Here is a 13842-nt window from a genome sequence, read left to right as displayed (position 1 = left end):
TTCAACTTTTCTTTCAACTTTTACGCATTCAAGAGTGAACGAAACACGTTCAATTGTGCATGCCTTTTCCATTAAAAATGAGAGCGCATGCGACAATTGAAACTACCCATCGCCGGTGGGTATCTTGCGCGTATTTCGTTCTACAGTAGCATATAGCGAAAAGCTGATTGTTTTAGGTGATCGTGAATAAACTGAAAATTCTTTTGTTTGGTGATGGTGGACCTTTGAAGCTGAAAATGGCGGCAAATACGATTAGCTTTATTGAACATTATTGCAAATACGAGTGCCTGTGGAGTGTTCAACCACAGTTTTGCGAATCAGGTAAGCCTAACTATTGGATTGATAATATATATATATATATATATATATATATATATATATATATATATGCGATAATGTTCAATAAAGCTAATCGTATTTGCCGCCATTTTCAGCTTAAAAGATCTACCATCACCAAACAAAAGAATTTTCAGTTTATTCACGGCCACCTAAAACAATCAGCTGTTCGATACATGCTACTATTACGTAGTAAATATTATGTTCAACACAGCGTACCGTGTAGACAAAAAAAAAAATCTGCACGGATCTTAATTGAACGTTCGTTTTCAACTTGATTCTTTCAATATTCTCTCCAGAGATTGCATGCATAAATGCATGGAAAATTGAACCGTGTAGATGCATCTTAAGGGTAGGAGGTTATTGTCGTAGCATGTACTAAAGGAACCCTGTTCTGACCATTTCTAGCCCACGTTCAATTTCGGCGCTAAGTAACATTTGCGGTTGAAAGTGTCGCTATATAAAATACTACTACTACTACTACTACTAATTCTACTAATTCTACTACTACTACTACTACTACTACTACTACTACTACTACTACTACAACTACAACACGCATATGATAGATTTAAGCGCCAGTGTTCAATAGGCTATATTAATATATCAGGGCATTTGTGCATCTCTCGTACTTCTATCTAATACAACACGGAGGTGGTGTGAGACGAAACTATGCGGTATAATATTTCGCACATTCCATTGATTCCATTAATAATTAAACACTGATGACCGAACACCAACATTGTTTTTCCTGGAGAAAAATGAAGCGAAAACCAACAACTAGGAATTTTTTACCTCTGGTTACAACTGACATGCGGTTAATTTTGTCGTTCTACAACAATGTAAATCATTAATTTAATAAGAGAAAGAAAAATCAAACAAAACAAATATTAACCCCGCCCCCGTCTTTGCGTAGCACCAGAAGTTTGAGAAATTGTACACTTTGATTCCTCAAACTATAACTAGAGCCTGCACCCCAGTTTAGAATGAAGGATGTTTTCAGCTTGTTATTGGTTTAAATTAAGCATTAACCCAGACAGAGAACCGAGAACAGTTGGGAGCAAGACAGGGTTATAAATACACACCCTCCGCATACCGCCAATAGCGTCGTAAACTCCCTTCCACGTTCCACCCTCACATCCGTCATTACAATCTACGTCTGTAGAAGAAAAAATAAGATCGCCAAAGAGGGCTGAAGAAGGGGGGGCACGTGGGAATTTTGTTATTGTTAGGTAATCGAACGCTTGAGAGGTGTCATTAATGAGTGAACAAGGCTTACGATTGGCCCTTTGTAGCAGGTTTCAAGTCTGTGGTTGGCTGGTATTCCCATGCCCGGTCACATAGAACTGGCGCCTGATTCCCCTCCGTTCTCCCACCACGAGCCGCAACGACTGAGCGGGCAAGTTTATAAATGTAAGACTCGGCGGTGCGCATGCCAGTCGTTTGTTTGGACGTACGTGGAGAAGTTTGACATTCTACTGTATCAACAGAAACTTTCGAATATACTATTTATTCAAGTTATAGGTTATTAAGTTTTTTGAGTGAGAAGTGTTCATCTTCGGAACAGTCATCCAATAACGCCAACAATTTCACGGATTAATATACGGTGAGTACAGTAACATTTTCTACTTTAGTAGGAATGTTTAGTGCATTGCTCGGGTGTTGTGTTCGTGTTGAACAGTGGCAGTAACAAGACATTGAAAGAAGTGCTTACCTTGAAAATGGAATGCGGCCAACTCACAAACTTGTTTGTGGTAAAAAAAAAAAAAAAAACGAAGATCAGTACGTGTAAGTGAAATACTCCGTGTAGGTCTATATAAAATGCTGATAGCCTTAAAAAGCATTTTCAGAATTCTTTACATTAGGACTTTCAAGAACGCCGTCTTCGTATCTAGTTGAAAAATGTATCACTTTACAATGGGGACCGTAAAACTGGAAATTAGAACTTCAATATGTCTGGAATTCCGTAGAATAATGGTAGTATGTGCATGCGAGTAAAATGTTATTCGTATCCTAAGTAACGACCTATGAAAAGTCATATTTCGTCAGAGGATTCAATAAAGTGTCCAATCAAATACATTTTGCAACAAAGCTATTGCACATTGGTCCTGTTTGCGGCAAGAGTTAGCCTACGTGTAAATATTTGCAATGGATTGTGACCTTTCGATTGAGAATTACGGTATGATATATTTAAACATTCTTAGTTTGTTGTAAATGCTGTTTATATCAGTGCTAAAAATTCTCACAATGTCCATAACAGATTAAATGTGCTGTATAATAAATATTTCATGTAAATACGGTTGCAACAATATATACCTATTTTTTTTATTATAAAGTCGGTAAACTCAGAATTGTTGTTAAAAGTGTTAAAACTAAGAAAGAAAATACTAGCATGTTTTAGCGTCTGGGCTTCGGTCCATTTTAGCCAGCTCAAAGAATATATTTTTCGATTTATTTTATTTTGTGCCAATACACGTACCGAAAGTTTGATGAAAATCATTTCAAATAAACTACAGACACTCATCAATTTTACGAATGACCATAATTCAGTTACTGATATCATCGTATAAGTTGCCCTGTCTTTGATTCTGAACAGTTTGTGCCAAACGTTGTCTTCTTTTTACACATATCATTTACTAATAATTACATATGTAACCTTTTTTCGTGTATGGAAATTGGATTCCATCGAGCAAGGTATTTCTATTCTAAATATCGTGCTGTGTTTGTATATGCGACTCTCGATGTTTTGATGCTGTCACTGTGAACGTTCATGTAACCTACATTTGGTAGGAAGGAATACTTTCCAAACATAACATGACACAGTTCTTGCCAGCAACCAATGTCTAACAAACGGTAGTTTCTAGAGGGGGGGGGCATGTTTGTTTACTTGGGCTTACATCGCAGTTAAGTTTTGTACTAGGCTACAACTTCTACTTTCGAAAAGAGAAGGAAGAAAAATGTGCTGGAATAATGCTTTTATCGTTTCGTTTTTCTTGGCATTTTAATTTTGAAGAAAGACTTCCAGTAATTTAGTGTACATAGATTTACTACATAAGTTAATTAGGTTTGGTAACGTCACTCACGCCTTGAAATACTAATACAGTCTTTTAGAATGGTGGTTAAATTTTAACGTATAACGTGTAATCTAGCTGTAAAACTTCGCTATATAAAGGAACTTTATTAACATCACGCAAGTACAATCGGCAGGAACGTACAAGATTTGTATCCAACAGTATGTTCGAAAAATTATGTGACAAAGTAGGTGACATTAAATTTCCGCTTTCAGAGGTGTGAACATGTGTAAATTCGACGTCATAGTGTAATACAATTTTACTGTGCTGAATAATACTGCTTAGTACCTAGAGAATCAGACATACAGATTTTATTATAACTTCTTTCATTATTTAATTTTCGTCTTAATAGAGATTATACAAAATACATCTGTTAACATTTTATCATTAAATTTAATTTTAACTTTGTAAAACTCTCCTCAATTCTTATTAAAAGTTTTCATCATTTCGTCAATTTCAACACCTAATTTTCTATAAATACTGTATTATATACCGAAACATATATGGATATATAATAGGCTTAATGTAGTTTCGTTTATACTATATAGTAAAACATCGAGAAATAGTGACAGTTGTTTTAATAGTTTAGCCAAGATTCTCAACCCATGAGCGGGCGTGGCACTGCGTTTTGTCGCGTAGGAGTGCGTTGTTATTACTTGAATATAAAATATACGTTTATAAGAAATGCCCAGGAGTTTGAGAACACGTTGATTGGAAAACATAATACTTCTAAAAAGTTGGTGAAAACCTAACGTTTCTATACTTTCTACGTAGGTTATATTTGATATCGATACATCTGTTTCATTGAAAACATAATGCATTTACCTCTAGTGACACACGACAGTCTGTAGACAACAAAACCATTATTTTCTCACCCAGATTCTCAGGACACTGCTAACGTTAACTGAGCGCCGTACCAATATGGCAATTTCTCCGACAGTAGTGTGATGCTTGTCCTCTAACTCCAGGGGCCTAGATAAATTAACGTTTCTGCATTGTTTGTCCACTAGTATCAGTTCTCCATTTATAGGCAGCGTTTATTTAATTGTTTGACATAAAAAGTTTTGCTACGCCTAATTTCACAATTATAAAGGTAGGAAAATTTTCAGCAACTAAACTGACCTGAATCTTTCAGTTTTGCAGTTTTTTTATTTTCATTTCAACGCAGTATATGACAATATGGTTATATTTCGTTTTCGAATGTTATGCAATATTGCTATTGATGTAACGTTTTAATAGTACGATACGTATCTTGAAGCCACTTAGCGACGCCTGTTAGGTCGCACACGCTTGCAGCACGTGCAAGATGGTGAAATCCGCGATTTATAATAGACAATCGGTACAACTGTGCAGTTCGTGCAGGTGCGCCTTTTTTTTTAATATTACTTTCTTTTCCATTGGATTTTAGTCATGACTGGTGAAAGTAGGTTTAGTTATTGCGCAGCATTTCGCTCTTGCACAAATTCATGAGACAGGCGCCAAGTGATGTAAACATCTCGTATATTTATGACCTGTAATTAAATTGTTCATGACGTTTTTGAAGTCATAAGTTAAGCAGAAGTTGTTGAATGATGCAAAGAGCTGACCAGGCACATCTGCTCTTGACATTTGATTTTATACCTTTATTTGAACTGTAAACTTGTACCGTACTTTGTTACGAAGAGAAGCGATAATGTAGAGAATTCCAGTAAATCATGATTATTGAATTAAGAGTTACGGCATAAAACCGTATCGGTATAAAATAGGCAGTCTAGTAAGAAATATTCAGTGATGCGTTGTATACTGTAAACCAGAGCTAAATACCCGCGTCTAGAAGTAGGATGACTTTCTGAAACAGGAAGTACGCAGTGACCGACATAAGTACATAACGAAGAGACGTAGCCGTTATTTCGGTTATGCAAAAGGAAAAGTAGGTGCATGGCGTATGAAATGTGAAGACACTAAAGTAATAACTATCCAGACTTGTGTGTATTGCACATGCTTGCATGTACTACTCTAAAATTTTTAGTGCTCTGACATTAGTTTATTTTCTAAATGCCAACGTCTGCTGTCTCGCCGAATCGATAGTTTAAATTTAGCATGGAGGCAATATTTCGCGCGCGTCATCTTTATGAAGCAGACCGATCTCTCCCTGGCCATCACCCAAACAATATAAACGAAACGAAATATAGGCCTATATATAATCGCGAGAGAATGTTGGCGTTCTGGCACACTTGCGACCTGACTCTGTAAGGAATTGATTCAGGCATCCATGGAAAAATTAGTGTGAAATGTATAAACAGAATAAATGCGCACAGTCTGAATATCCTCAGTTAAAAATAAATTATGTACAGTAGTGGCAAAAAAACCGGACCGACCCTTGTAGCTGATACAAAAAAATCCTGTGCTGTGTATTGTGTCAAACTGTGGTAATTTCAATATGGATAGTGAAGCCAGAGGTATGTACTGCTATTTAATGTAAAAATACGCAGTTATCTTTGCCGAATAGAGATAGAAATGTAATATTGATGCCAGATAAAAATAAAACTCTCAAAGTTTTTTCGTCTGTAAGTTTGAGGCACTGAAGGAAACAAAAGACGGTAAGAATCGAACAAATGCAATAAATTTCATTGTTACAATTAATTATACAAGATGGTTGTGTTTTGTGACTAGCAAATTTGAATCTGTGACTCGAAATAATCTACAAGTGTCGGTCCGGTTTTTTTTGCCACTACTGTACAAATGCAGAATAAATGCGTAGAGTTCGAATATCCTCAGTTAAAAATAAATTATGTACACCCTCTGCTTGCACATGTAGGTTACGGTTGTCTTTCAGATTTGTTGCGAAAATGCATAAGGAAGTATCCAAGCAAATGGTAATAATTTAGAAACTTCGGAATATGTATTATACGTCTTTCTCGCGTTAAATTCTATCGTGCCCGGTTAACTGGTCGAAACATGTTAACCGGGTACGATAGAATTTAACACGAGAAAGACGTATAATACATATTCCGAAGTGATATAGTGTTAAAAGTTGTGTAATCAAGATGTATAATTTATAAACCTTAGTAAAAGTCTCGGTATTTACTTCAAATTGTTATTAATTTCGTAGCGTGTAGATTTCTTTATTTAATTTTGTTATTGTGTGTTACAAATGTTCTATCAAAACAGACGGCAATGGCAGTATTGCTTATTTTTATTTCGAAAATATACGCATATATTTTACCTCAAATTTTACAAAAGTAGAGATTTCAAAAATGAAATTGCACACAAAATTTGAAACAGACTGCATGGGAGTGATGGGATCGTGTTTATTTTGTCGGCGCTACTGTTACGGTAGTTCTGTGAGGGAATAGTCTCAATTGCATTCATTTGTTATGACGGCTGATGTTTATTGTTCATAGGATACGGTATCAATATCGTGTTTTGTTTTGGTACAGAGTGGGGGGCGAAGCCGCAGTGTGAGGGAGGGTGGTTGGTAGTGTTTTTGACCTGGATCAATACCCGACGTCGGCGAAGCGTCCGTCGCCGTCGTTGTCTAGTGCAAGGTCAATAGGGTACCGTACTCCAGCATCGGTGAGAACCGCACCCTCGTGAAGTTGAATGCTCGTGCGCAGTCTGGGCTCCATTATAACGCTGCTGCGACTGTACTCGGCACGTGGAGTCGGATTCCACTCATCCCCTAGTCACTCTTCCCCTCGCCGTTGTATATACCATCCCTCTGAACCAGACAATAGTGTATGGCGGGAAATCGGGTTTATACTGATGGAAAATGTTGCAGGTTGATGCACCTTATGCACATTGCCATGTTTGTACACCATTTTAATAATATAAAGTATAAATGCAATATGCAGAGTCCAAATATCCTTGTTTAAAAAAAATAGTCTGTACTTGCACACGTAGTTTACGGTTACCTTTTTTTAATGTCACACAAAAATTTTTTCTGATATATTGAAATACATTTTCCGTTTTACTTTGGAAATTATATTTACTGATTTAAAATATCTACGAAGACTGAAACTCTGTTTGCTTACGTGGGGCAAGTGAACTGGAAGCTCAGGTTCTAAATTTGTGGTTTTATTTTGTGTGAATCAATCACCCTCTGTTAATTATGAGGTGACATGCAGCTAAAATACAAAATCAAAAACAATTTCTATATACAAACAAAAAAAATTTACAGTAGTGGCAAAGAAACCGGACCGACTCTTGTAGCTGATTTCAGAGCCTTGTTCACTCCAGAGCACGATAGACTGGTAACTAAGACTTTCGTAGTTCGAATCCTGCCTGGGAAGGAAACTTTTTTTGTTCCTTATTCAGATTTATTCCCAATACTTTTCGATTGCTGGTAAAATTCATGTTCTGGAAATAATGAGTTAATTAATTAATAAAATATCGCTGCAATCGAAAAATATTGGGAATAAATTTGAATAAGGAACAAAAAATAGTTTCCTTCCCAGACAGGATTCGAACCACGAAAGTCTTAGTTACCAGTCTATCATGCTGTCACTGTGAACAAGGCTATGAAATCAGCTACAAGGGTCGGTCTAGTTCCCCCCCCCCCCACTACTGTACATATTCATATATTTCTAACACGATTTAACGGTTAATAATTTCTTTCGAAATAAAACATCGAGTATATGAGAGAGTTTGTTAGTCTAAAAACTCTAAAAATTTCTAAAGATACATTGTCATTGTTCTTACGCGATTTTATTTTCCAGTATAATTATATATATTTATATTGGGATAATAAAGTTACAATTTCTAATAGGGAAGATATTCAAACGATTGGGTGGACTTAATTTCTCCGCAGCTTTAGTGTCGAATTTATCCTCCGTCCTCCTCAAAGGGCAGCAGCATTATAAAACAGGGAACGCCATGGGAATACGTTACGAGGGCAACCATTGCGTCTATTCCCATCTCTTTCTAAACGGGAGGGTTGGCTGCACCATTCCATTCGTCTGCAACACGGCGACGGGGTTGAATGACCCGACGGCATGGCGGGCTTGGGAAGTAGTGGAAATTTTCCACTACTCACGATGGTTTTAGGCGGACGACGCTAATGCGGGCGGTCGGAGGGGGAGGAGCACGGGGCGGAGTTTTGGCGGGTGAAAGACTACTAAAAGCTTGACTGCGGCAGTGTCTGCTGGAAAGGAATGCGGGCCAGACAGGACACAAAAAGAATAAATCGAAAATATATTAAAAATGATATCTTGGCCCTTATCGGTGAATAAACCAGGAAGTCTTGATGTCGGGGAGATCGGGCGCCAGGGGTGAATGCAGGGATAGGACAGTCGTGTGTATTTTTATACGTCTTAAAATACAGAGTCTGTGTCGGCGCTTTGGTTTGAAAGTGTAAATACTGCTATCCTCAACTATTTGTTTACATTCTTATTCTCACAAGTAGGTCAGTTTTTTTTTTGTGTTAGTCTGAACATGACAGTAAATGGGACTCGCAAAGAATTGTCGATAAGAAGTGTGTCAATGAAGTGTGTCTCCTGGCGGGGCGTGGCGCGTTTGTATTGCTGTGTTGATATCTCGTACTGATAAGTGCATGGCGCCAGTGATTGATTATAACATAACCAGACGTTGGCCTACCTATTTAAGGGTGAGAATTTCTCCATTGAGGACATGCTTTCTTACAAATTACTAGAAAAATTGTATAATTGGTAAAGTCTGTGTGATGAATCTTGTCTCACTGTGAAAAGAGAGAAAAAGGAGATATGTCTTACCTCGTCTGTGTTGTTATTGCGATGGGGGGGAGTGAAGCGATGCCAGTGGCGGAAGGGACTAGTTGATACATTCTGTAGCACAAAATAAAGTAACAAAATATCTCTCTTCGTACTGTATAATTCCGTCACTGGGCTTGTCTTTCAAGAAACTAAGTTCCGGCAGCCTGTACAATAACAAGATTTTGAAAGGAATCCTGAAAATTTACAACCCTCCTATAATCTCCCCCTTCATTTGAAGGGACTTGGTTTTATTGCTACTGAGACAAGATAAACCTTACCAGGTATAACATAAATAGCACTTAACCAAAAGATTAACAATCATGTTTAGTTCTTCGTATAGCTTAGTAAAACTTAGGTACCTGAGACGGTATATTTTAATTTTTAAAGTTACAGGGAAAATGTGTTTAGTATTTTTTTTTTTTTTTCGAAATTTAAGTTAGGGTGAGCTACTTGATGGGGTGTGCGAAGTTTCTTTAGTCTGGTTTTCCATTATTACCGGTACCAGAAAATTTATAGATGACATTTAAATTTATTTAACGAAAAATAATTGCAACAAATCATTATAATTCATATTGGTAACAATATACGGTAACATTAATGTAGATTAAAACTTGATAAATACGAAGAGTGTATCTTTTGGTTGAGGAAACCTGTGAAGAACATAAATCAGGGATGTCAAAACGCCTGCACTGCGTGCACTCAAGAACCCGCCCAACGTTTCCTTAAGAGCGACGATTGTACTTCATCTTGCTGATGAGTGAACCTTGTTAGATTTGTATTGCTTGTAGTATAAGCACGTAATACAGGAGTTTTGACATCCCTGACATAAATGAATAACTCTTTTAACTCTGGTATTATCCCAATCAATATTAGTATCACATAACAAAATAACATTGATAGCCTTTAGTCTTTACAGGAAACATTAGTTCATTAAAAGTTGTTTGAAACAGTAACTCATGATAATTTCTTTTCTTTACAGTTTCAACCCCGATGTCACTAGCAAGTGTCCATCCCATCGAGATGCATAACCGAGATCATAGGTAAGAAAATAATACTACTTAAAAGAATTCATATTTTTCATAGGATGTGGTATTTCAGAAAAACAAATAAGAGTAATTATTCGATAAAAACTGTTACAGTTACAGTCCGCGTCACCGTTTTTGGCATGTGAAATAAATAATGGGAACGTTAAGTGCGAGTGTTTTACATTTGCCGCAGTCAGTCTGACACCTGTGTTTGGAAAATGGTTGATGTGATGTGTATAGGAAGTGGTACCATTCTCAACTGCACTAGCAACATGATCACTAACGGGCACTATATATCTATGACACACGCCAAAAACGCTGGCGCCAGCTGTAATGCTGATAAAGATCCAAGTGAAAAGAATCTATTAATTTTCAAGAAATAAAATATTTTACAACTATTGTATATTTAAATTAATCTTGAAAATAAACAGTTAAATCTTGATTTGCTGAAATTATCTTTCTAACAGATATTTTTTTATTTGATTTTAGTGGTCTGAGCAACCGGAGTCAGAGTATCGGTAGTTCGTTGGAAGAGCTCCACAACTACTTCAACAATTCTGATGCTGTACTCTCCATTGAGGAGCTCCGGTTGCAACTGAACTCCTGTTTCACGTAAGTTCATTTAACTTCCTATAGTATCTAACGATATTAATTCGGAACATACTGAACACTTCAGAAATCTGATGAGTTCATAAATTACAACTATAGTAATCCACGGTAATGTGCACTTAAGCCGTTTTAACACAAGGTCCACGGTATAACACTAATTTGTACTTTTGGTCTAGACAGTAAAACTCTTTTAAGAAAAAAAAAAACACATTTTTTATTCACTGATTTATAGAACTATCATGGATCACTGTTGCCTTGCGGATTTTGCATGTGAACGCTTCACTATTTATATCCACTATCTAATATACTGGCCTTCTGGATTCACATTTAATTTCGTGTGGGATTTCAAATTTGTTTCAACTGAATCACTGTAAAGTACAGTAGTGGAAAAAAAAAACCGGACTGACGGAATAATCCCCGAAATGAGCCACTGCACATGCCACGCCCACATTCACAAGATAGCAAGTAATCTATTGAAATTGTTGTAGTTTCGACTGGTGACGTAGCCCGTTTCGAAAGCCATTAGAAAATAAGCTGGTAAAATTCATGTTCTGGGAATAATAAGTTAATTAAGTAGTAAAATATCGCTGCAATCGAAAAGTATTGAGAATAAATTTGAATAAGGAACAAAAAAAAAGTTTATCTTCCCAGACAGGATTCGAACCACGAAAGTCTTAGTTACCATTCTACCATGCTCTGAAGTGAACAAGGCTCTGAAATCAGCTACAAGGGTCGGTTCGGTTTTTTTGCCACTACTGTACATTTTTACGTAAAGTTTAGTATTTTGTACTCTTTTTGGACTGACAAAAAAATGATCCATTCTCGTATCATGTGGAATTAGTTACTTTGTAGTATATGCCTTTTGTAGGCCTAGTTAGAATGCAGACTTCTATATATATTTAGTATAAAAAATGGAAAGACCACCGGCGTAGCTCAGTTGGCTAAGGTGCTTGCCTGCCGATTCGGAGTTACGTTCGGGCGCGGGTTCGATTCTCGCTTGGGCTGATTACCTGGTTAGGTTTTTTCCGAGGTTTTCCCCAACCATAAGGCAAATGTATGGTAATCTATGGCGAATCCTCGGTCTCATCTCGCCAATATCATTTCGCTATCACCAATTCCATCGACGCTAAATAACCTCGTAGTTGATACAGCGTCGTTAAATAACCAAGTAAAAAATAAATAAAAAATGGAAATAAAGTTCGCTTTACTTGTGCTGCCTGGTTGGCGAGTTGGTATAGCACTGGCCTTCTATGCCCAAGGTTGCGGGTTCTATCCCGGGCCAGGTCGATGGCATTTAAGTGTGCTTAAATGCGACAGGCTCATGTCAGTAGATTTACTGGCATGTAAAAGAACTTCTGCGGTACAAAATTCCGGCACATCCGGCGACGCTGATATAACCTCTGCAGTTGCGAGCGTCGTTAAATAAAACATAATTTCTAACTTGTGCTGCGAAATTAACAAAATCTGGAAGGCACATTAATGATGATTTGGAGATATCTAATAGTTTTATTCTTCTCATCTGCAGATGTGGAGTGAGCTGGCATGAAGATCACGTGTCTTTGGACTGCAGAGAATGTGGTGGCTACTCTTTGGAGCGACCTTGCCCAGTCTGTGACGGTCGCTGCAGTAATATCTGGAAGCGAGATCTCACCATGGTGAGTTTATGCTAACAGACATAACACTCAGTCCTTTGGTGCTTATCTTGGCCCTACATGATGGGGGCACAGATAGGATATAAGGCAATAACAATCTTGTTAATTTTGCCTGCAGTCTCACGCATCTGGCAAGGCACGCTGGGAGGGCGAGTGTGCTTTGAGACGCCAACCAGAACCAAGTCTCATCTTCAAGTCCCTCGCAGCAGAAGAGGAATCTCGGTTGTGCAGTCGGTTGGAGAAGTTGGGTGCCAGCTCATGACGATGCTCACCCCATTAGTGGCAAAGGACCAACTGGACAGACAGATGGGCACGGTCAGCGAGACCAGTACCTCAGTGCGAGTGCGCGGTCTGAATCTCGTGTCCCATCATCCCACCTTTTAACTGCGCTTAGAGTGAGTTGATGCTGCTCCTGCTGCATAAGTGACGGTCGCCGCATCAAGAAACACTCCCCTCCCCGTTACTATACGAGACTGAGGCACGATCGTTCGCTGCCAACACCGCCGCCGCCACACCACCTTCGCTTCTAATCAGCTGGGAGATGCATGTACAGTCATTTAAAGAACATTCACCTCATTTCATCTTCTTTCATCATAAGAAATTTTATAAGTTAATTTATTTTTACTGTATCAGATGAATTCACATGGCTGCTATACCTATAATCGATTTTCAGTTGAAAGTTGGAACATGCCCAGTCAGTCACAGCAGAATATATCTTCGACATCTTTTGGATAGGTATTATTTCCCCCCCACCTCACGTTTCATTTACTTTAGGTACAGGGTATAACTTCACTTATTTTATATAAAAGATCTGATTCAATAAACTATACAATTGTACTGTATCCCTAAGGTTGGTTCACATGCAATTCAGTAGCTCATAACTGTATGTAGCAGCATCTGTATTTGTATAAAAACTGTTTACTCTTCAATAACATGTCTGCTTTTGGAAAATTAACAAAAAATTACGAAATATTCTTCTATCTGTTCACATAAAAGAATGTTAAGAGTACCATTTTCACTGCTTGCATAAACCAAAATTGATAAGTATGCAAAATGTAAAAGAAATGCTTGTAGATTTGGGCTGAGTTAAAAAAAAAATGCTGTAGTCTTTGTCTTGTTATGACTGTGGTAAAGATGTACTTGAGAGCGATTTGAGAGTAATTTATTTCAATGTGAAGAGTTTTTGACTGCATTTATATTGTTCCTCATTTTTTTTTTTAACACTTACTTGAATTTAAAACCGTATGGTTTGCTCCCCAACATAAATTTTCAGACTGAAAAGATTATAGTTATGTAAGGTATTTGTTTTTATTACTGTAGTATGTCTAGATGTTTGAGAAGTAATTTATATTTGTCACAAATATCGTTCTTTATGAAGAGTTGTAATCATTGTCTTAGTGTAATGTGATTCATGACACTTAAAATGATGAACAATAAAACA

The 13842-nt window shown here is 37.3% G+C and overlaps 1 protein-coding gene across 1 annotated transcript; it reads left to right on the top strand.

Annotated features, from left to right (window-relative positions):
• The first annotated feature begins 1634 nt into the window (after positions 1 to 1634).
• On the top strand, positions 1635 to 13549 carry Pino (protein pinocchio). The gene is made up of 5 exons (XM_069826718.1): positions 1635 to 1942; positions 10095 to 10155; positions 10630 to 10752; positions 12275 to 12404; positions 12520 to 13549. The coding sequence occupies exons 2-5, from the start codon at positions 10106 to 10108 to the stop codon at positions 12661 to 12663; spliced, it is 447 nt and encodes a 148-aa protein (XP_069682819.1). The 5' UTR covers positions 1635 to 1942; positions 10095 to 10105; the 3' UTR covers positions 12664 to 13549.
• Positions 13550 to 13842: the final 293 nt, after the last annotated feature.

This window comes from Periplaneta americana, chromosome 5 (genome assembly GCF_040183065.1).
Source record: "Periplaneta americana isolate PAMFEO1 chromosome 5, P.americana_PAMFEO1_priV1, whole genome shotgun sequence".
Classification (NCBI taxonomy): Eukaryota; Metazoa; Arthropoda; class Insecta; order Blattodea; family Blattidae; genus Periplaneta; species Periplaneta americana.
Note: the sequence above shows the minus strand (reverse complement) of the source record. Positions and strands in the feature narration are given on the sequence as shown.

Excerpts from the sequence above, each read along its gene's own strand:
- Pino (XM_069826718.1), top strand. The coding sequence starts at position 10,106 with ATGTCACTAGCAAGTGTCCATCCCATCGAGATGCATAACCGAGATCAT. Across the intron at positions 10,156-10,629 it reads ATGCATAACCGAGATCATAG|TGGTCTGAGCAACCGGAGTC; the intron begins GTAAGAAAATAA and ends ATTTGATTTTAG. Across the intron at positions 10,753-12,274 it reads CAACTGAACTCCTGTTTCAC|ATGTGGAGTGAGCTGGCATG; the intron begins GTAAGTTCATTT and ends TCTCATCTGCAG.